At 48.9% G+C, this 23,497-nt stretch overlaps 3 protein-coding genes across 4 annotated transcripts in view; 1 reads left to right on the top strand and 2 right to left on the bottom strand.

The window, feature by feature from the left end:
- Chlsn (cholesin) overlaps positions 1-23,497 on the top strand; it is a 100,987-nt gene that overhangs the window by 25,566 nt on the left and 51,924 nt on the right. The gene's annotated exons all lie outside the window — the stretch shown is intronic.
- Positions 6,159-11,067, bottom strand: Gper1 (G protein-coupled estrogen receptor 1). The gene is made up of 2 exons (XM_090324173.1): positions 10,776-11,067; positions 6,159-8,224 (listed from the first exon to the last, which is right to left on the bottom strand). The coding sequence occupies exon 2, from the start codon at positions 7,910-7,912 to the stop codon at positions 6,785-6,787; it is 1,128 nt and encodes a 375-aa protein (XP_090180299.1). The 5' UTR covers positions 7,913-8,224; positions 10,776-11,067; the 3' UTR covers positions 6,159-6,784.
- Positions 20,241-21,230, bottom strand: LOC150042594 (uncharacterized). The gene has a single exon (XM_090324177.1). The coding sequence runs from the start codon at positions 21,228-21,230 to the stop codon at positions 20,241-20,243; it is 990 nt and encodes a 329-aa protein (XP_090180303.1).

Below are 23,497 nucleotides of genomic sequence, written 5' to 3'. Positions count from 1 at the left end.
CCTAGCAAAGAGAGAACAGGAGAGAGGGTAAGGGTATGAAACCAAAGTTACTTATTGTTTCCTGGAATCACTTCTCCACATGTGGCCCTCGTACAGAGGGAGTCTCCCGGAGTGCACTGTCAGGAGCCATTCTGTATTCCTGAGCCCTGGCCAGGCCAGTGGATACCTCAGTGACAGAGCACACAAAGCCATTTCCTTGGTGGCACTTGGGGTGGCAAGGCTTTTTAATTTTTTTTTTAATTTTTATTTTTTTGGTCAGCTGTGAGGCTTGAACTCAGGGACCTGGGCAATTTCCCTGAGCTTTTGTATTCAAGGCTAGCATTCTACCACTTGAACCACAACTCCACTTCCAGACTTTTGGTGGTTAGTTGGAAATAAGAATCTCACAAACTTTTTTTTTTTTTTTTTTTTCGGTCATGGGGCTTGAACTCTGGGCCTAGGCATTGTCCCTGAGCTCTTCAGCTCAAGACTACCATCCTACCCCTTGAGCTATAGCGCCACTTCCTCAAGCTTGCTTCTTGAAAATATCCTGGGCATTCTCTTGTCTTTTCAGGATTTCTGTCTCTAAGAAGTTTGGGGTTCTCATGCTCAGGTATCTGGGTGCTTGCTGGATGGTCTGGTCTTGGCCACCTCGTGGCCCTCTTAAAGATTCGAGTCTGGGGCTGGCTATTTGCTCCAGATTCAGCCAGCTTTGTCTATGGCTGCCTGAGCTTTGTACGTGGCACAGAAGTGGGGGCTGACGTAGTATGTCCTGATGGTCATTTGGGGCTGGACATATTTGAGGCAGCAGAACTCTGTGTCCTGTCTAAAGACCAGATGTCCCATGCAGGTGATGGCCACCTCCTTTCCTTGTTGTCACTTTCTTAGGCTGACCTTCCCCCGAGGCTTGGGACACTCACCTCTAGTGACACTGGAGGAATACATCTCTGAGTTGCTGTGGGGAAGACATGCCCAGGTAGGAAGCCTGCCCGTGTAGGAAATTGGAGAGTAGGCTGGCTGAAAGAGGACTGACACTTTAGATGCTGCCCAGACTAGGCATGGTGGTACATGCCTGTAATCCTGCCTAGTCCAGAGTCGTCCATAGGACACTGTCCAGGCTGGCCCAAGCAAAACTGAGATAATATCTCTAAAATAAATAAAGCAAAAAGGGCTGGAAGAGTAGCCCAAGTGGTAGCAAACATGAACGAGGCTTCAAGTTAAAAATTCAGTCTAAACCATGTTCTACGAGGATGAGTTAGAGGGAGGAAATAACAGAACAGAGCTTAAACAGCTGCCCACTCTGTTTTGCCCTCACTGTTGACATGCCTCCCTTGACCCACTAGACCCAGCCAAGCCAGTCTCCCTGCTCTGAAGCTGGGGCTGCTCCAGGACCAGCAGCTGATTTCTGGTGATAAGTGTCTGGTTGGTTCCACCCTGGGTAAGGGCGTAGAATCTGGCAAGTTTGGGAGCCCTTTTGTTCTGTGTTCCTGTAGTTTTTGACACCCTGTTCACATGGGACACCCCACCCAGAGGATAATGGCAGCTCAGCCAGCTGATGCTTTTCTGACACCTAGGACTGGTGTGGGGGAACGCTGAGTGCAGTTGTGTGTGGGGTCCACGCCTGTGTGTTAGTGAGCGTGTCAGCCCGGGTTGTCCTGGGAGGCCACAATGGTTGTCAGATCCCACTTACTGCTCAGAGTGCATGCTGTGGCTACCAGTGCCCATCCCACTCTGACAGGAACTGTTCCCTTATTCCTGCCCAGTCAGTGCTAGTTGGTAGACCCAGGCTGTGGGTGAGTTTGCTGCTGCACAGATCACAGGCTAGCCGGTCCTCAGGGTACATGCTGCAGACTGCTGTGGGCACCACACCTCTTTTCCTCAACTTTGCAGCACATGGTCGCCCTCTGAGAAAGAGATGTGCTACTATTGGTTTCCTTCCTCCATCGGGGCTCATGTGATGGGTGATGGGGTCTGGCTTGTCAGCCCAGGGACCCCAAGTGTGCATGCTGCTCCCCCGCCGCCCCATGAGCAGGGACTCTGCCCTTTACTATGTTACATGATCCCAGGGGACCATCTATTGCATTCAGCTTTAATTCCTACTGAAGTTCTTTTCCTCTATTTTTAATTTAAAAGCATACCAAAAGATACCCTCGATAATCAACTCCCATTATAGATAGCAAAAAAAGCTAGAATTGCTAGGCTGTACGTAAGCAGAGAAAACTTTAATTAGCAGCTTTACCATAGACGTTAGTGGACAGCTACTAGAGCTCTCCCTCCGCAGGCACTCCTTGTGGCTGCTGTGGAGAGGAGTAAGGCTGCTGTAGGAGCAGCATTTTTGCAGAGTTGAGCAAGGGAGCATCCAAGAAGACCAATGGTGGGCATGGCCTGCTGCGTTTACCCTGGGTTTACTGAGGTGTAACTTGATAAGTATGCTCTCGTGGCTTTAGCTGGCTACACCAGTGCTGTAATGTCAGGATGTTGGCTTCATTCATAAAAGGACTCCTCACTCATTGGTAGACATATCCTTCACTTCTCCACAATCCCTGCACTGCCTTTGGCTTTACCTGTGCCTGGCTACTTCATAGAGTATGTGGCCCCTAGGCCCAGCTTCTCCCACTGAGAGTATTGGGTGCAAGGGTCCCCAGGTGGCAGCTTGTCAGCGCTGTTCTTTCATAGTGAGTGATGTCCCATGATGTTACACCAACAATTACCAGTGTGCCAAAACAGAGCATGCATGCCAATGTTAATCTCCGCTTCTATACTTTGTGTTGTTTTTTTCTCCCAGCTGGTGCTGGGGACCTATGTTGTATTTAACTGTCACTGCTCTCCTCTCCTGGTCTGGAAGCCATTCTGTCTTGGCTCTTTATGACACTGATGTCTGTAATGTACTCTTGACTCCTGGTTACCACCCGGGGTTTTTCTGATCTTTGCTCTTAATTAGTGTAGGTTAGTACATAGGAGGCGCCCTGCGCTTCTTAAAGGGGTCACATCTAGACTCCGTCTGTCCTCTGGGTGATGTTAATGTGACCACAGGGTGAGGATTGTGGGAGCTGGGGCAAGCTCTGTGGGTACCTTGCTCCTCACTGTGCCCTCAAATGCAGCATTAGTCGGGAATTTCTACCTGATAAAAGCTCTATCCCTAGAACTTCTTTCTCTTCCACAAGCCAGAATCCTTACACTGCTTTACCATCTTTCCTTCCTATTTATAATTGTTTGTTTGCATTATATTTACTTATCTGTTTATTATTGGGATAGACTTGTGGGTTCTTGTTTGAGGCTTTATAGTTCATATTTCTTAGCTATTTGGATGCTCAGATTATCCCAGACTTGGCCAGTGGGGTTCTTTGGGCTGACTCATGAGACCTCTGCATGTTGCCTTGTCGTCTTCTCTAAGCCTCCATTCCTGCATGGCCTCATGCACCAGGTGCACTTGTGACCACCCTGCCCTGCATTCCTGTTGGGGGGGGCAGGTGTCGTGTGGTGTGCAGGTGTGGAGAGCAGCCATGGAGAGTAGCACTGGGCCTATGCAACTGCTCCCCTTCTTTTCTGGACTTAACAGGCAGAGCCAGAGGACCTGTGAACCCCGATGCCTGTGTCTATATGTGCCCTGCACATGTGCAGACTTGCTCAAACCCAGCACGTGTACATACCCACAAGTACCTTTTATTTATATTGGAAGTCCTGGGTCCAAACTGCCACCTTTATGTACACTTCACTATTCCCATGGAGTTCTTACCCTACCCCCTCCTTCCTTAGGTTCTTCCTCCTCCAGTCCTACCCTGAGCTCAAGAATAGGAGCAGATTCCTTCAAGTGCTCAATCACAGTTCCCTGAAATTGTTCCAGAACTCCAGGGAACCACCTTCTGGGCTTTGACTGGGGTCCTCTCCGCTCCCCGTTTCCTATACGACTGAAGGTGTCCTGCAGGATAGTGCTAGGGGACTGCCTGCCCCTGTTCCTCTCCAAGGCCTACCCTGGATGGAGGGGTTGGGGTGAGTCAAGAGTTCATTGTTCAGCACAAAGGAAAAGCGTTGGAATTAGTCCAGTGCTAACCAACCATGCCTCAGGCACTTACAGTTACACTCCAGCTTCTTGTAGGGTTTGCACAGCATTAGTATAGAGAGAGAGTTGAGTTACCAGGAAGCAAGAAGGCAATTAAACCGCCTTGATTTTATCTTGTGAGGTTCCTGCCAAAAATAATGAAGTTAGTCTCAGCTTCCAGATAAATGCTGCCGGGAGGGTTGGGTGGGCTCTCCAAGAACCATGGGGCTTGCCAACCTCACCTCCAGGACTCATATGGGGTTAGGGAGACCTCAAAGGCTCTGGCCTAGCTGCCTGCCCACTCTGCACCTTCCCTGGGCACAGCTGCCATTCAGCCAGTGACCCTAAACATTTCTGCTGTTCCACTCCCACCTGCTGGGAGCTTTAAGGGCAGGTTCCCTGGCAGAAGATGGTGCTGAAATGAGTGGCATCTGTCCTAGGTAGCAAGGAGGGTTTGGAGAAGGACTGGTGGAGTTTAGAGCAGGCAGGTAGCCTTAGCCAACCTCTGAGTGCCCCAGCTGCCTGAGGCTGAGCCTGCCTGTCACTACTGTCAGACACAATGCACCACTTGTCCTCGAGTGAGGTGGGCTGCATGGACCTGGGAGAACCCCTGGAAGCACAGAAGGGAAACTCACTCTCTCTTGCACTCCTTGTCTGTTTCCCTTCCTGTTACAGCTCTAAGTTAACAGGTTCTCTTCCATTTTGTACCCATTTAGGGTATCTGTGCATCACTGCTTTTCAAGCTAGGACGAAGGGTGAAGAGTGGGCACCTTGTGTAATTGCAAACTCAGCACAGGGATCCAGCCCTGCCTCCTTGTCCATCATTTAGAAGGTCTTGGCCCTGGCTGGGCATGGTGGCTCATGCCTGTAGTTCTAGCTACTCAGGCTGAGCTTTGAGGATCATGGTTCAAAGCCAGTCTGGGCACTAAAATCTGTGAGACTCTTACCTCCAATTAATCACCAGAAAACCAGAAGTGGCACTGTGGCTCAAGGGGTAGGGTGGTAATCTTGAGCTGAAGAGCTTAGAGACAATACTCAGGCCCATAGTTCAAGCCCCACAACTGACCAAAAAAAAAAAAAAAAAGAATAGAATAGAAGGTCTTGCTCTGACACTGGCACTGAGGTCACAAGGGGGAGTTAGGGTCAAACACACACACACAGTATTATTATTTTTTTTTTTTTTCGTCGGTTGTGAAACTAACTCTGGGCCTGGGTCCTGTTCTGAACTCTTCAGCTCAAGGTTATTGCCCTACCACTTGAGCTATAGCACCACTTCTGGTTTTCTGGTCGTTAATTGGAGATAAAAGTCTCACAGACTTTAGTGTCAGGGCTGGCTTTGAACCACGATCCTCAGATCTCAGCCTCCTGAGTAGCTAGGATTATAGGCGTGAGCCACTGCTTCTCAAACATGTATCTTTTAACAAGTCACCATTGGGCCGGGAGTCTGGCCTAGTGGTACAGTGCTTGCCTAGCATGCACAAAGACCCAGGTTCAATTCCTTGGTACCACATACATAGAAAAAGCTGGAAGTGGTGCTGTGGCTCAAGTGGTAGAGCACCAGTCTTAAGAAAGCCCAAGGACAGTGCTCAAGCCCTGAGTTTAAGCCCCACGACTGGCAAAAGAAAAAAAAAAACAGTCACCATCAGGTTTTATAGCCACAGCTCTGGGTATCTAAAGGAGCAACATGTGGCTGAGGCTGACAAAAAGTATCCTCGGCTAGACTTGATGGCTCACACTTGCAGTTCTCCTCCAGCCATTCCCCCAGGAGGCAGAGATCGGGAGGATCACAGTTTGAGGGAAGCCTGGATACATAGTTAGTGAGACCTCATCTGATGAATAGAGTTCAAGCTCTAGTACTACCACCATTGCCACCAAAAAAAAAAGTTTAGTACCCAGAAACAACTCGGCACAAGTGTTAGACAGCATCGTTTCTGGCATCTTGGAAGTGCCAGGCAGTTTGGGTGCTGGCCTCCTGGGATTCACAGGATGGCCTGTGGGCTTTGTGACACTGTGCTTAGGTTCTCCTTCATGAGCAAGGAGCTTGTCTAGGGCTGTGCTCCTTCTGCCTTATCTTACCCATGGAACAATGACTTGGAGCAACTGGAGTATCAACACATGACTACATTTGTTTCTTTTAACTTTAATGAGATCGGTTTATGACACCATTGTTGCAGAGGCAAATTCTCATCTACACATACCAGGGTTTCTCACCACAGCACTCTAGACTGCCCTCTACATTCACAGAATTGCCACCCAATGGGCAGGGGTCGCAGCAAGCAGGCTGCCTTGCTTTCCTGGGCTCTGCTGTGATCCACTTGGTTCTCATCGGGCCCCCCGTGTCCTGGCAGCCCATGAAGCCAACTCCCATGTCATAGGCGTGCAGAACGTATCCAGTTTGGGTTGGTTTGATTGAGTGTGTTCTCTCTCCAGACTTCATTTCCTCCCAGATTGCAGCCATGCTACAGGCTTGCCTTGTAATGCAAGCAGGCCCCCATCTTTGGCTTCTACTGGTCAGCAGCAGAATGGTTTCCACTGGGGATGCTGAGCCAGGAGCAAGGTGGACCTGGGTCCCCTGAGGTCAGAGAGCAGGGCCCTCAGCAGGTGGACTTGAAGTGGAGCAAGTCAGGATGAAGTCAGGAGAGTGGAACAAGGCTCCCCAGCAGCCTTGAGGGGGACCCAGCAGAGACAGCTGTCTGAGAGGCACTGAACCCCCCCTCCCATACACACCTGGCCCAGGTGTGTGTGAGAACCCTATGGGTGGGCTCTTCACACGGCACTGTTGAGCCTGATGTCTGACTGCTCGGCGCTGTCCGGGATGACTGCTTTCAGGGCGGCGTGGCAGAAGCGATTCAGAGCCGGCAACGTGGTCTTCTGCTCCACATACAGCCTGAGCTTGTCCCTGAAGGTCTCCCCCAGAAAGCTGTAGATGAGAGGGTTCAGGCAGCTGTTGGAGAAAGCCGCTAGGTTGACGATGTGGCCAGTCAAGGGGTAGGCATGGCGGAAGGACTGTTTGCAGGGCGCAGCCCCCGGCTGTGTACGCTGCAGGAGGTGGACGCTAATGAACACGTTCTCCGGTAGCCAGCAGATGAAGAAGACCAGGACCACGGCGAAGATCATGCGGAGTGCTTTTTGTCTCCGCGGCCGCAGGCCCCGGTGCTTGTGAGCTTTGACAAGCACGCGGACGATGAGGGAGTAGCAGAGCCCAATGATGGCGAAGGGAATGATGAACCCCAGAGTGATCTCCAGCCACTGCACCTCCCTGACATCGGCGAAGCAGAAACAGACGTCCTCCGTGTGCTGCAGGTGCACGGCCGTGAAGGGCACCAGGGTGGCGGAGATGGAGGCCATCCAGATGAGGCCGCAGCTCAGCCGGGCGTGGTGCTTGGTGCGGAAGAGACTGGAGCGCATGGCTTTGGCCAGTGCGATGTACCTGTCGAAGCTCATCCAGGTGAGGAAGAACACGCTGCTGTACATGTTGATCTGCAGGAAGAGGGACATGAAGGTGCAGAGCACGGCGATGTCATAGTACTGCTCGTCCAGGTTGAACACCTCAATCAGGGAGTCGGCAACCAGGATGAGGTCCGCTGCCGCCAGGTTGATGAAATAAAGGTCGGGGATGGTCATCTTGTCACGGAAGCTGATGTTGACCACCAGAATCAGGATGTTGCCCACGAAGCCAATGGGGAAGAGGAAGATGGTGTACAGACAGGAGAGAAAGAGGGCGATGGCGTACTGTTGGTGCTCAGACAGCTCCCCAGTCTGGTTTGCCAGGGCAGCACCGAGCAGCTGGTGGGACAGGTTGAAAGCTGGGGACGTGATGTTGTCGGCTGCCAACTCTGCACTGCCCCAGTGAATCCCCACACCTGTAGCGTGGGTTGGAGCAGTCACATCCATGGCTCCTGTGTGTTTTCAGGATTTGCCAAGAGAGTCACAGAAATCGGTGTGAAGCAACCGCTCCATCCTTCCAGATGAGCTGGACAGGGCACTTGGCATATGTGTCCCTATCTGAGCATCTGCCAGAGGCACATGGGATCAGCTTAAGACATAGTGTAGCACAGTCCTGTGGAGGCCAGGCTGGGCAACGTCACAGAAGCATGGAGGAGGCAGGGAGTCTTGTCTTCACTGTGATGAGGAGATGCCTCTGAGAAGCAGAAGCAAAGATGCACATGTCTGGCTCCCTCCCCTGAGGGCCACCCCTGTAGCAGGCTGTTTGGTGGGGAAAGGTTCAGTCATGATGCTGGATTAGCAGTCAGAAAACAACCGATGAGGTGACATGGCCTCCAGCTGGATGGGACAGGAAATAGGGTTATCTCAGCAGCTGTGGGAGAGAGGCGTCACACTGGGGGAGAGGAGTGGCATGGCAGAAAAGGGATCCCAGCTTTGCTGAAAGGTATCGGATCTAGAAATTGGGAATTGGATCAGTGTTTTCCTTTGCATTAAAGCCCTTTCAAAATGGTAGGACTGAATTTGGCTGCCAGAAACAAAATGTTCAAAAAAATTATAGATAGGATAATAAACAGAAGAAGGAATAAAAATGGTCAGTGTTGGGCTGTGTAGCTCACTGGTACAGAGTTTGTCTGGTGTTCTCAAGGCCCTAGGTTCCATTTTTAGGTCTGTTTATTTGTTTGTTTGTTTAAGAGAAAGTTACTGTTTTGAGAAATGATGTTAGCCAGGCATGGTGATACTACAGTCTGTAGTCCCAGAGAATTGGGAGGTGGAAGCAGTAGAACCATTTAGGCTCAAGAATGTGAGACCAGGGGTCTGAAGCATAGCTTAGTGATAGAATGCTTGCCTAGCACGCATGAAGCCTGGATTTGATTCCTCGGTACCATATACACAGAAAAAGCCAGAACTGCTAGGTGTGGTGGCTCATGCCTGTAATCTGTAATCCTAGTTATTTGGGAGGCTGAGATCTGAGGATTTCTGTTTAAAGACAGCCCAGGTGCTAAAGACCAAGAAACAAGAAACTCTTATCTCCAATTAACCACTAAGAAAACCAGAAGTGATGGCACTGTGGCTCAAGGGGTAGGAGCTGAAGAGCTCAGGGACAGTGCCCAGGCCCAAAGTTCAAGCCCTACAACCAACCCCCCCCCCAAAAAAAAAAGCCAGAAGTGTTGCTGTGGCTTAAGTGGTAGAGCTTTAGCCTTGAGCAAAATGTGTACAAGGATAATGCATAGGCCCTGAGTTAAAAAAAAAAAAAAAGTAAGACCAGCTAGGGCAACTTCAATGAGACTTGGATCTCTAAAAAGAATGTATAAATTTTTATTTATCCTTTTAATGCATTACTCTAAAACCTAGAGTATTTTCTTGCTGCATTTTGTGACAGTGAAGATGAATTTTGCTGGGGTGAAGGGGTGGGCCCAGTGGCGGGGGTTGTTGTCACTTTCGAGAGTAGCACCCAGGCTTGCAGTGTTCTCAGGACTACACGACAGGACAGGGTCTGTGTTGTCAGCTGGAGGGTGGTGGAGGAGGCAGGGAGACCCACGAAGACCCTATGTACATAGAGCCACTCACTGCCCAGACTGGGGGCTGTGAAGCTACGAAGAATGAGCTGGCATGAAGGGCACGTTTATGGCTTGCCTTGGGTTCTTTATTCATCATATTCCTGGCTCAAAGCAATTTGCACAGTTGTGTCATTGTCTTAAGACCCCAGCTGGTGGCCCACCACTGTGGTGTGGTAAAAGTGTCTGTGTTAAGCCAGGCACAGTGGCTCACGCCTGTAATCCTAGCTACTCAGAAGGCTGTGATCTGAGGATCAAGGTCAAAGCCAGCCTGGCACAAAAGGACCTGAGACTCTAATCTCCAATTAAACTCTAGAAAACAGAGAAGTAAGGCTTGGCTCAAGGGTAGGGCAGTAGCCTTGAGCTGAAGAGCTCAGGGACAGCACCCAGCTCGAGTTCTAGCCCCATGACCCACAAAAAAAAGAAAAAAAAAGTGTCTGTGTTGCCAGGTGTTGGTGACTGACACCTATAATCCTAGCTACTCAGGAGGCTGAGATCTGAAGCTTAAGGTTCAAAGCCAGCCTGGCACAAAAGTCTGTGAGTCTCTTATCTCCAGTTAACCACCAGGAAACTGGAATTGGTACTGTGGGTTAAAGTGGTAGAGTCCTACCCTTGAACTGAAGAGTTTAGGGACAGTACCCATGTCCTGAGTTCAAGCCCCACAAAAAAAAAAAGGTGACTGTTTATCTTCTAAAATGTTCCCCCAGTTCACATTTATTCTCTTACTCTACTTGAACTTGCCTAATGAAAGGGGATGGGGGGAGGGGAAACGGGACAGGAGGGGTACTTAAGCAACTGCCTTCTTCCTGTACAAATGGGGTGGTCTTAGGATCAGAGCCTGTGTGTCCCTCTCCACCTGGCCAGAACTTTCAAATACAAAGGGAGCATCAAACAACTTGGTATCGTCTCATTCTAAGCTTCTCCATGTTTCCTTCAGGTCTCCTCAGTTGGTCATCACTAACATTCTGCAAAAGGGGCTGCAGCGCCCACCTCCTAGACAGCCCCCATGTGACACCCCATCCTGCTTGAGCAGAGTGGGCAGAATGTTGGGTCCCACTATCTGCTGTGTGTTAGCAATCCACAAAACCCCTGCTCTCCACACCCAGGGTGGCCACTCCCAAGCTGCCGTCCCTGGTCCCTTTCCTCCAGAAGAAGGGTGTGGATACTCCTCCTGCTGTTGCCACAAAGGACTTGTAGCTTCAGGAAGCCCCTGGGCAGTGGGCACGCAGGGCCCAGAACAAGGATGCAAATCTTACCTGAGCCAAGGGCTGGGTCTCCATGAGCCATCTGGGTTCTGAGCAGAGCTGCCCCATGTTCCCTCTCTGGAGCTTGCTCGAGGGGCACTTGGCACTTGACTGTCCCAGTGGGACCCTGGACAGGTGTGGGGGCTTGAGGGTAATCGGAGTGTAGAAGCAGCAGGCAGAGAGGAAGAAGCCTCCCTCCACGGGAGGGAAGGCTGCCTGACTGCCAGAGGGCTCTGGAGAGGCGAGTGAGGCAAGCTCCACACCCGCCCAGGCTTTGAGAGCAAGAGCTGTCTTGGCACTGGGCCGGCTTTATAGCCTCCCAGGACCTGCTCATTGGGCTCTGCCGGCCTCCTTTTAAGGCCAGTGTTAACTGTTTCTTTGCTGGCTTCTTCCCCCATCTCCCACATAGCAACAAGCTTGCTCTGGACGTTCATATTTACATGGAACTTTCCAGGGTAACTTCTTTTCCTCACCCACTGAGACAGTTCTCTTAAGTCTAAAGGGTAATAATAGCCATGTTTGTCATTTAGATAATAACCTTTCATCATTTGTTGAAACACCATGGTAATTTTGCTTTAGCAACTCACTGGGTTTTAAACTAAATGCTGAATTTCATAATTTAACAAAAGAAGGATGTGAATATCGCCTAGAGATTTAAGTTATGATGATCACAAAGACATTGTAGGAAGAACTTTAGACCCAAGAAGAAGCATCCACTTCCCTCTGCTCCACAGCCCCCTGCCCTCTCCACTCTTCCACCCCCTCACCCCTTCCTGCTCTCCAGCCTGGTGCAGTCAGAGGGGAGTCCCCGACAACATGGCTTGTGTCTCCATGTGCCCCACCTACTGGTGGTTGCCCTCACTTTTGAGTCTGACCCAGGGAAAGTTGTAGAGATGTGGAGAAGCAGACATAGGTTGGGGAGAGGGGGCATAGGTGCTGGCGGGCACTGGGACAGGGGACCTTGAGTGCCTACTGCCCATTTGTTGCCCTGTAAGCCAGCAGCAAGCAAATGGCTTCAAGATGTTCTGAACAATACTGACTTAATATCTCTCAAACACTTGCTGAGGAAAATATACACTCATTATATATTTAACTTTTTTAATGTTATTTATTTTTTGTCGGACGTGGGACTTGAACTCTGGGCTTGGGCACTGTCTCTGATCTCTTTAGCTCAACGGTAGCACTCTACCACTTAAGTAACAGCACCACTTCTGGTTTTCTGGTAGTTAATTGGAGATAAGAGTCTCATAGACTTTTGTGTCTGGGCTGGCACTGGATTTGAACTGCATCCTCAGATCTCAGCCTCCTGAATAGCTAGGATTACAGGTGTGAGCCACTCTCTTAGCTTTTTTAAGTGATAGAGCAAGACTGATGCTGTGCCACTTGAACCACAGCTCTACGTCCAGAATTTTGGTGATTCATTGGAGATAAGAGTCTTATGGACTTTGCTCCCAGGACTGGCTTTGAACTGAGATCTTTAGATCTCACCTGATAATTAGGATTATAGGTGTGAATCACCAGCACCCAGCTTATTTTTTTTCCTTTTCTCTATGTATCCCAAACTCCTGCCTCTGCCTCTTGATAACTGTGGTTAATTATAAGTATGTATCACTGTGCCTGGCTGTTACTTGTATTTTTAAGCAGTACTGTGTTAATTTTTTTTAAGTGGAAAAGTACTAGCATTTGGGGTCCCTTCTAGCTGTAGCCACCCTGCTGTAATTTATTAGCTTTTTGTTTGAATGGTATGATAAAGTGAAGTCTATTGGTTTTTAGACAGTTCCTGACCAGCTTATGAACTCAAGATGATTCTAGCATTAAAAATGCTTGAGACACCATTTTGATAGAAGTGAGTCATGAGAAAGTACAGCTTCCTCTTGAATTAAATAAATAAAATAAAACTCCAAGCCCTTGAAATAGTCGAGGCGTGGCACTTAAAAATAGCTGCTCCTGGGGCTCACAGACCCAGACTCTGGGCTTCAGAACTTGGTGAGGACGGCTTTGGACTCCTGGGGGGCCCTGGCTCGCCATTCACTTGCCTCCACAGTTTCATTGGAGGATAGCTGGGTGACTACTGCTACATCTTTGTGCTCCAGATGCAGGACTGGCAGCTGAAAGGTTCTAGCTTGAAGCCTGACCTTTCCTTTAAAGATTTCAAGGTTGCAGGGTACCACACTGTTCCTGAACTCTTCAGTTCAAGGCTAGTGCTCTGCCACTTGAGCCACAGCACCACTTCCAGTTTTCTGGTGTTTATTTGGAGATAAGAGTCTCACAGACTTTCATGCCCAGGCTGGCTTTGAATCTCGGTCAGAGATCAGCCTCCTGAGTAGCTAGGATTACAGGTGTGAGGGACAGCATGGACAGTCCTTTTTTTTTTTTGAATTAGCATTCTTTATTGAAACTCAATAGTGTCAGCTACGTGCACCATTTTAGGATATGCTCATCATCTCAAAAAGAATATTATGCCCTTTAGTTGTTCCCCCTGCACACCTATTTTTAGTTATGTCACCATTTCTCCTTATCCTCCCTCCTCTTATTAGCCTTAATTGTCTTTTTTTAATTAAAAGATTTTATTAACATTGATTTTTTTTTTTTTTTGCCAGTCCTGGGCTTGAGCTCAGGGCCTGAGCACTGTCCTTGGACTTTCTCAAGGCTAGAGCTCTACCACTTGAGCCTCAGCACCACTTCCGGCTTTTTTCTATGTATATGGTACCGAGGAATCGAACCCGGGTCTCCATGCATGCTAGGCAAGCACTTTAACCACTAGGCCAAACTCCCGGCCCCTAACATTGATTTTTTTACATCGTATTTCAAATGTCATTTTAACAAACAAGTATTCAAGAAGGCAATCTATATGTAATCACTGGCATATATATTTAAGAATATAATTAAAATTAAGCTGGGTCTTTGCATGTCATAGATACATACCAATCTATAGAATATATAGCCCATCATAGATGTATATGTCTGTGATATATGTCCAAGTTCATGTCAATGACCTGGAGTGCCTGAGTATTGAGAGATGGCTCTTGTATTGTTTAGATCTAATATCCACATACCAAGGAGACCATGTGCCTTTGGTTCCTTTGGTCTTGGCTTACCTAACTCAACAAGATTTGCTCTAGTTCCATCCACTTCCCAGTGAATGCCATTATATTATCTTGTCTGTTGGCTATATAGAATTCCATTGTGTATATGTATATATATGTGTATATATATGTGTGTGTGCGCATGCATGTGTGTGTGTGTGTGTGTGTGTGTGTATATACACACATTTTTTGTATCCATTCAACTGTAGTGGGACATCTGGGTTGTTTCTATCACTTGACTATTGTTGTGAATAGTGTAGGTGTTTAAGAAGTTAACCAGCAGTCAGAAGTGTGGCCTAGTGGTAGAGTTCTTACCTAGCATGCACAAAGCCCTGGATTTGATTCCTCAGTACCACATATGCAGAAAAAAACTGAAAGTGGTGCTGTGTTTCAAGTGATAGGGCACTGGTCTTGAGAAAGCTCAAGGATAGTGCCCAGGCCTTGAGTTCAACCCCAGGACTGGAAAGAAGAAGAAGAAGGAGGAAGAGGAGGAGGAGGAGGAGAAGGAGGTTAACTAGCCCCTTTTATTGCTGTTTTTGCTTTCTCCCTCCCCCCCTCCTTTTTTGTCGGTCGTGGGGCTTAAATGGCCTGGGCGTTGTCCTTGAGCTCTTTAGGTCAAGCTACCACTCTACCCCTTGAACCACAGTGCCATTTCTGGTTTGCTAGTGGTTAATTGGAGATAAGACTCTCACAGACTTTATTGCCCCAGCTGGCTTTGAACCACTACCCTTAGATCTCAGCCCCCTCAGTAGCTAGGATTACAGGCATGAGCCTCGGCACTCAGACACTCAGCTTTGCTTTCTTTTTATCTTGTTTTTGGAGGGTTAAGGGAGGCACAGGAATTGAGGTACAAAGGGTGAACAAATGCAGAAGTGGTACTCACTGAATACTGTTGAAGATGAACTATACAATTTGTGGGTGAGGATGGGAAGGAATGTGAAGGAAGGGGTGGCATTGTCCAGAAAGAAATGTTCTCATTATCTGGCTTATGTAACTAACCCTTCTATATTACCTTTGTAATAACAATTTTTTTTAAATAAAAAAGGGAAGGGCAGGAGTTTGGCCTTGTGGTAGAGTGCTTGCCTAGCATGCATGAAGACCGGGGTTCGATTCCTCAGTACCACATAGATAGAAAAAAAAGCCGGAAGTGGTGCTGAGGCTCAAGTGGTAGAGCTCTAGCCTTGAGAAAGTCCAAGGACAGTGCTCAGGCCCTGAGCTCAAGCCCAGGACTAGGGAAAAAAAAAAAAAAAAAAAAAAGGAGGAGGAAGGAAGAGGAGGAGGAGGAGGAAGAAGAAAAGTTTACCAGTCCTGCAACCCAGCTACTGCGGAGACAGTGGTAGGAAGATCTTTGTATCTTTGTATACTGAGGCCATGGTAGGAAGATCTTTGTGTCTTTGTATACTGAGGCCAGGAGGCCAGCTTGGGCAGAAGCCCAAAACTGTATCTGAGAAACTACAAGAGAATGCTAAGGGGTACATGGCTCAGTGCCAATCCCCAGATGGGGCAAATGATTAACCCCTATTTCACGTTTGAACAGCGAATACTGTGTAATAAGTGTGTTGAGGCTCAGTGCCAGTACAGTAAAGCCACTGTTGTTGACTTCAGAAGCCATAAAAGTTGCTGAGGCCCTGGCCCCTCATCTCTCTTGCACGCAGACTTTGTCACTTTGTGAAGTCCTGAGCCAGTACTGCCTGGCGTCCCCAGTTTCCCCAGTGCTGGTGGTATCTCTCCCTGCTTTCTTCATATCCCACACCCTACACTTTCATCTGGGACATCGGACAGTCCTGACACTTGGAGGTGACTAGTGTCTCCTTGTGCCTGCCCAGTGTGTGGCACTGCCACATTTGGCTATCTGGGGTGTGAGGCCAGGAAACTCAGCCTCTTTTGCTTTTTGCACTTGTCAAGGCTGTCACTTGACCCTTAGGCTGCAGGTCTGAGGCATGGACTTGGTTGTCCCTTGGCATGGGTAGCAGTGTATCCAGATGACCCATAGGGAGCCCAGCATGGGTGCCATCTCTAAGGAGAGGTTTCCTGAGGAAGCCAGCATCAGCCTTCTTATGTTCCCCTGTGGGAAAGAATTTATAACTCACAGAGCTGGTACAGGGCTGGCCACAACACACGCAGTGGCCCTGGTGGTTTCACGCATGTTGACTTTTGGATAGCTGTTCATGCTCTGTGGTTGTCAGGAGCTTTCAGGATCTTTCCTCGCATTCTTCAGGGGTCATGGCAATGCTGGTGTCCTGGGCCCTGTCTCCCATTCTGCATAGACAGACAAGTGGTGCCACTTAGAATACAGAGGCTGGGGCCATGGTGGCTACACACCGCCCAGGATCACTTGCCTGGGCTGAGAATTGTTTTTACCTTTATTTTACTTTTTTTTTTTTTTTTTTTTTTTTTTTACCAGTCCTGGGCTTGAACTCAGGGGCCTGAGCACTGTCCTTGGGCTTTCTCAAGGCCAGAGCTTTACCACTTGAGCCACAGCACCACTTCCCGCGTTTTCTATGTATGTGGTAACAGTCTTCTTGCATGCTAGGCAAGCACTCTACCACTAGGCCAAACTCCCAGCTTGTTTTTACCTTTCTTATCAAGGTCCTGGGGGGCCCTGAGGCCTAGGGTGGCTTACTGCTCCAGCCCCAAACCCCCTTTCCCCTTCTCCAGTGAGCAAAGTGTTTTTTAATGTTTCCTGTTTCAGCCCCCTATAAATTTTTGTGTTCTGTTTTGTTTTGTTTTTTAGAGGATCCTACTGTTTGAGAACCACAAAGGCACATTTTTGTGGTTGGGTTTCTAAAATTACTCCTGGAGCTGAAATGCTCAGGAACTCAGTGTCGTTGGCAGCTCCAGGCCCCCTGACCCAGCCTTGCAGGCAGCTGTGCCTCTGTGGGCCTCTGTGCACCTGGGTGTGTGTCTCAGCTCACAAGCTGTTGGCATCAGCTATTACAAGGGTATTTTTCAATAAACTGGCCAGGAGCCACTGAAGATGGAGCAGATACAGGGAACAGCTGATGTCAGACATCCAAGGAGGTGAGGCTTGGTCTTACCACTTCCTGCCTGGGTAGTCTTTCAGTCTGCAGCTCAGGGAAGACATCCGTTCAGAGACACAGAAGCTGGCTAGGTTGAAGGAGCTGGGATTGCCAGCATGCAGTCCTGGCACAGGAGATCCCACATGGAGAGAACCCCAGAAAGTTGATGACAATCTGCTGGAACTGGGTGGTGTGCTGTGAACATGCAGGGAGGGTCCTCAAGCCTGATCTGGCTGGAAGCAGAGATGGTCGGCCAGCTCCATACTAAAGGATCTCCCAGCTCCAGACCACATAAAAAAAGCCGTGAACATGTGTGTGTAAATCCATACATCACAATCACACAATGCCTGATTCTGGGTATGTTATACAGAAAAGAGGTTTCTTTTACGTCTCAGTGTTTAGTTTTGTTTGGTTTTGGTGCTGGTTCTGGGGCTTGGACTCAGGGCCTTGGCACTGTCCCTGAGCTGCTTTTTCCCAAGGCTAGTGTTCTACCACTTGAACCAGACCTCTACTTCTGGCTTTCTGGTGGTGTAATTGGAGATTATAGTCTCCAATTCCAGTCTTCCCCAGCTGGCTTTGAACCGTGATCCTTAAATCTCAGCCTCCTGAGTAGCTAGGATTACAGGCATGAGCCACCAGTATCCAGCTTAGGTCATAGTTTTGAAGGTTAAAAGTGTAAGATCCATGTCACAGTGGAATGTGTCAAGAGGGAGAGATTACATGGCAAGCCTGGAAGTCAGAGTGGAGTCTGGAGTAGACACCCACTGGGGCCCACTTCTTTTTTTTTTTTTTTTTTTTTTTTGCCAGTCCTGAGCTTGAGCTCAGGGCCTGAGCACTGTCCTTGGACTTTCTCAAGGCCAGAGCTCTACCACTTGAGCCTCAGCACCATTTCTGACTTTTTTCTATGTATGTGGTACCGAGGAATCGAACCCGGGTCTTCGTGCATGCTAGGCAAGCACTTTAACCACTAGGCCAAACTCCCAGCCTGGGTCCCACTTCTTAATCACTTTTCTTCCACATCACACACTAGGCCAAGCCTTGGGAGGCAAAAGTCAACCATATCTAAACTATGACAGTCAGAGGAAACCGAAGCAAGGAGACAGCTGAGGTGTACAGCTTAAGTTGCCTCCAAATTCAGACATCTATAACCTTGACAATGAAGTTCATGAAAGGCTCTCAAAAGAAGCAGTGTCTATTTCACACACCTCTAATTCTAGCTACTCAGGAGACTGAGATCTGAGGATTGCAATTGGAAGCCAGCCTGGGAACAAAAGTCTATGAAACTCTTATCTCCAATTAAAAACCAAAAAAAGGGGAAGTAGATCTCTGGTTCATATGGTAGAGCACTAGTCTTGAGCACAAAAATTTAGGGACAGCTCCTAGGCCCTGAGTTTAAGTCCTAGTATCAGCACAAAACTAGAAAACAACAAATACCCTGCCTTGGCTGGGTGTTAGGAGCTCTTTGAAAGGCAGATCTAAAGGATCCTGGTTCCAGGCTAATGGGCAAAATTTCTACAACCCCACCTCAACAGAAAAAGCTGGATGTGTTGGTATGCACTTGTCATCTTACCATAGAAGGATCATAGTCTAGGACTGCCTGGACAAAAAGACCTTATCTTAAAAATAATCAGAGCAGGCCAGAAGTTTGGCCTACTGGTCGAGTGCATGCACAAAGACCCAGGTTCGATTTCTAGGTACCACATACATAGAAAAGCTAGAAGTGGTGCTGTGGCTAAAGTGGCAGAGTGCTAGCCTTGAGGAAAATGCCCAAGGACAGTGCTCGGGCCCTGAGTTCAAGCCCCAGGACTGGCAATAATAATAATAATAATAATAATAATAATAATAATAATAATATAAAGTAAAAATTTTTTAAATCAATTTATTTATTTATTTATTTTTTTTTTTTTTGCTGGTGCATGCTAGGCAAGCACTCAACCACTAAGCCAAACTCCCGGCCCCATAAAGTAAAATTTTTTTTAAAAAATTGGAGCAGCTGGGTGCCAGTAGCTCATGCCTTTAATCCTAGCTTCTCAGAAGTCTGAGGTCTAAGGATCAAAGTTCAAAATCAGCTCAGGCAGGAAAGATTTACAACTTATCTCCAGTTAACCACCAGAACATCAGAAGTAGAGCTGTGGCTCAAAGTGGTAAAATGCTAACCTTGAGCACAGAAATCCGTTGAGTTCAAACCCCACTACTGACAAAATAAAATAAGCAGAGCAACCAGGGCTGGTAGTGTGACTGAAAGGGCAGGATACGCCTGGGAAATGCAACGCCCTGAGTTCAAACCTGTGCTGGGAGAAGCAGCCTGGCTACTACCGCCTGTGTGTTGGTGCAGTTGGCAAGGTCTGCCCACTCTCTGCTGCAGTTGTGGGGATGTGCAGGGGGTCTTTTGGGAGCAGCCTTTCAGAAGCCTTTGCCTCTGAAGAAATGGTGCAGATATGTCAACATTAACAAGAAGTTCACCATAGACATTCTTTTATTCTTTTAAATTTAATTTTATTTTGCCAGTCCTGGGGCTTGAACTCAGAACCCAGGCACTGTCCTTGAGCTTCTTTTGCTCCAGGCTAGCCCTCTGCCACTTGAGCCACAGCACTGATTCTGTCTTATTCTGTTAATGTGGTACTAAGGAATTGAACCTAGTGTTTTCTGCATGGTATGCCACATTCCCAGCCCTCTTTTATTCTTAAGATACAGACTACTGTTAAGACTGAAACCAGGCAGCCATAGATTTCATAAAGGCCTCCGTGCAGGTCTTTTCTCTATTCAAGAAGATCTGGATAAAAATCCAGTGGGAATGATGGATAGCACCTGTGGGACAGGAGCATCTAGAGTTCATGCTTTCAGCCTGTCCACAGACCTTCAGATGGGGGAATGTGGGTGCTCCCTTCCCGCCAAATTAGGCACGGGGTCTCCCCATCTACCTGCTCTGTGATACTATAGGCGCCAGGTTCAGTCCAGCTGTTCCAGCGCTTCTCCGCCTGTATGTGACAGTCACAGAACTAGATGGCGATGACAGCTATGAAAACAGACCTTCCTTGTTCCTGGCCAGATTTCTATTGTCACCCATCATGGCAGCATTGGGGGATTGAATGGCTATGGCATGAGGAGCAGAGCATGGTATGGCTTCGAGGTGTCTGTGTTGACTGGTGTCCCTTTCTGTCACTTGGCTAGGACAGTGCTAGGGAAGATGTCAGCCAAGTTTGCAGTGCCCAGTTCTTTCCCCTTGTCATTTTGTACTTGGGTGTGGTTTTTGTGGATTGAGTGGAGTGCCCCAAAGCCACTGTTTAGTGAATGTTCCAAGCATGCACATGTGGCATCTCCACAGAAGGGCTTAGCCTATTGTGTTCTCCGTGAGCCTGTGTGGCTCAGCCCTAGCTTTCCACTGCATGCAGGGAGACACTGTTGTCAGTCCCCTGTTGTCTGCACCTCTGGGTGAGGTACCCTAGGAGATCCAGCAGCGCCACCCTGCAGAGCTGGTGCAGGAAGAGGGTGGCCAGGGCATTGACGCAGCTCTCCCCGAACAGGACCAGTTCTGCGAGGTTCATGAGCAGCTCATCCCTCGGGGTGCCAATGTCTCTCTGTAGCTTCCGCCTGGCCCTCTGGAGGAGCGCTGTGTTGTAGAGGAGTCGGCAGACAAACATGTTCAGAGCCACAGCCAGCACCACACCGCGGGCAGAGGCTGTGTCCCTCTGGGCCAGAGCTGCCCGCCAGGTTGATTGGATGGCACATAGGACCAAGAGAACCAGCTTGAAGGCCAGGGAGAGCCCAAAGCCCAGGCTGAACTTGACAATTTCATATTCTGCCCAAGTATTCAGTGGGTCCACCTGGCACAGGGTGGCTCTGTGCAGCTCCCTGGATGTGCCCAGTAGAGCCACCACAATCAGTGAGCTGCAGATGGCACAGCTCCCAATAGTGGCCAGGCCTGCTGCAGGGCTCCAGGCACCCTGGGTTCCCGGGAGCAGATGGCATGAGGAGCCTGGCAGGAGGGTCAGGATGAGCATGGCTCCCTGCAGGTACTGGGCAAAGAAGTAGCAGACATTGGCAAAAAAAGACAGGACCCCGCAACCCAGGTTGGTGGTGAGCATGTAGTTGGGTCTGCTGGCAGTGTTGAGTGACAGCAGGGTCATGAGGATGCCAATGACAGTGAGGACCAAGAGCTGTGTGTCCAGCACTCCCAGCTTGGCTCGGCTGCGGAAGAATGTGGTCAGGTTCAAAAGACCAGTGGCCAGGCTCAGCGGAACACCCAGAGCCACGTACACCTGTGTGCATCTGGAGATGATGCTCTGCGCAGCAATGACATCCTCCACAGCTGGGGACACATGGCTCGGGTACTGGATCCAGGACATGTTGTGGGAGCCCATCTTCCAGAGCTGATACCCCTGTAATGGAAGCATGTGCCCCGTGGTCACAGACTGGCCCAGCCTTCCCATCACAGTGTGCAAGCTCAGGGTTTGATCTCCAACAAGTCTCCCTGCTGCTGAACCTGTGGGGGGCTGGCCAGTGTCATGTCTACAATATGAGGGGCTGTGTGTGTGTGTAAAAAATTCTGTCCCACCATTGAGCAGCCCTGCCAGCCTCACTCCCTTACCCTTATCACCCTCAGCCACATCTGAATGTGGCCGCCCAGGATGAGGAGCAGTGTGTGTGATGGCTTCTGTCTCCCAGAAGCCCACCACTTCCCAGGAGCAGAGTTCTTCCCTGAGTCATCAGAGCTTCCTGTGCAGGCTGGCCCTGGCCTCTGGCCTCTGCAGAATCACCCAGAATCCACATTACTTGCAGGCGGGGCCTAGCTGCATTTGAAGTCTGGCTGTGAGCCTGAGAAATTCTGGGACATGCCGACCAGTTTGTCCCTGATTATGGACCTCTTCCTACTCAACATAGACACTAGGGGCTCAAGGAACGGCGTATTTTGCTGGCTCTCTGGGGGTTGTCAGGCATCTGGCTAGCTCTTTCAGTTGAGAATTACTTTATTACAGTGAGCTGTAAATTCCTGGGTTCAGGGTTTAAATCACCACACTCATACCAACTTTGGTCAGTGAAGTAATTGTGTTTCGATGCACATATCCCCTCCTTTCCTTTAAATTTTAACTAAATACCAGTTGAAGCTGGCAGATAGCGTTGCTGTCTATTAAAAGAAAAAAGACAATCAAATTGGAAGCACAAATTTCCTGGGACGCCTTGAGGGATGGGCTGCTGGTGTGGGTGGCCTCAGCGCATGGATGAGAAACGTGTGTACACATGTGCACTTACGTGTGTCGGGGTTATTTTGAAGCATGTCCTGCACCTGGCATGCCTGGCAGATGCACAGTGTGGCTACAGATTGCACACGGATGGTTTGGCAGTGTGGTAAGAATGAACAACCAGGGGCCGCGAGTTTGGCCTAGTGGTAGAGTGCTTGCCTAGCATGCACAAAGACCCGGGTTCGATTCCTCGGTACCACATACATAGAAAAAAGCCGGAAATGGTGCTGAGGCTCAAGTGGTAGAGCTCTAGCCTTGAGAAAGTCCAAGGACAGTGCTCAGGCCCTGAGCTCAAGCCCAGGACTGGCAAAAAAAAGAAAAAAAGAAAAAGAATGAACAACCATTGGTGGAGTATCAGCCCACCATGATTCTGTGCTCTTTAAGCTCAGCCATGTCCCCTCAGGCAGTTAATGACACAATATGCTGGGTCTTTGCATGCCCAGGGCTGGCCTGGGCTTTTCTGTGGCTGGGTCACTTTATCCATTTCCTCTGTCCACTCCCCTGCCTTTAGCTGTCTCTTCTGCTTCACAATCTCCACCTTTCTGCTTACCTACAGACCAGACATGCGCGTCCCTCTCACTGGATTCTTTTCTTTTCTCTTAGCTGTGGCCAACGGGCTCCCACAGGCATTTCCAATTTACTTTCTGTATTTCTCATTTCTAAAGGTTCTACTAGGGCCTTTGAGAACTCTGGCATTTTTTAGGCTTTAAGATTTTTTTTTTTTTTGCCAGTCCTTGGGCTTGAATTCAGGGCCTGAGCACTGTCGTTGGGCTTTCTCAACACTAGAGCTCTACCACTTGAGCCACAGAACCACTTCTGGCTTTATCTGCATATATGGTACCGAGGAATCGAATCCAGGACTTTGTGATTGCTAGGGGAGCACTCTGTGACTAGGACACACTCTAGGCCCAGGCCTGAAGATTTTTATATTCCTTGAAGATATCTTGAAGCTTCTTTTGATTTCTGTTTTTTGCTATCCCTGAACACACCTATTGAGTGCCCTACTTAAACTTACATTTAGATTTTTTTTTTTTTTTTTTGCCAGTCTTGGGCTTGAGCTCAGGGCCTGAGCACTGTCCTTGGACTTTCTCAAAGCTAGAGCTCTACCACTCGAGCCTCAGCACCACTTCCAGCTTTTTTCTATGTATGTGGTACCGAGGAATCGAACCCGGGTCTTCATGCATGCTAGGCAAGCACTCTACCACTAGGCAAAACTCCCACATTCAGAAATTGACAAATGAGGACACCTTGTTCTGAAGAGTTTGCTTTTGCTTCTGTGTGGCCCCTCAACAGCAGGAGCCAGTCCATCGTGACAGCCCGCAGGAGTGACATCTGCAGCTGGCCGCATTTACCCCCCCCCCCCCCCCCCCCCGTGCTAGCCTGGAAGT

The sequence above is a fragment of the Megascapheus bottae genome, chromosome 34 (assembly GCF_031878675.1).
Source record: "Megascapheus bottae isolate mThoBot1 chromosome 34, mThoBot2.hap1, whole genome shotgun sequence".
Classification (NCBI taxonomy): domain Eukaryota; kingdom Metazoa; phylum Chordata; class Mammalia; order Rodentia; family Geomyidae; genus Megascapheus; species Megascapheus bottae.
This window is presented reverse-complemented; position numbering and strand designations above follow the sequence as displayed.

Bases quoted from the DNA above. Each gene is read 5' to 3' on its own strand.
- Gper1 (XM_090324173.1), bottom strand. From the start codon at position 7,912: ATGGATGTGACTGCTCCAACCCACGCTACAGGTGTGGGGATTCACTGG.
- LOC150042594 (XM_090324177.1), bottom strand. From the start codon at position 21,230: ATGGGCTCCCACAACATGTCCTGGATCCAGTACCCGAGCCATGTGTCC.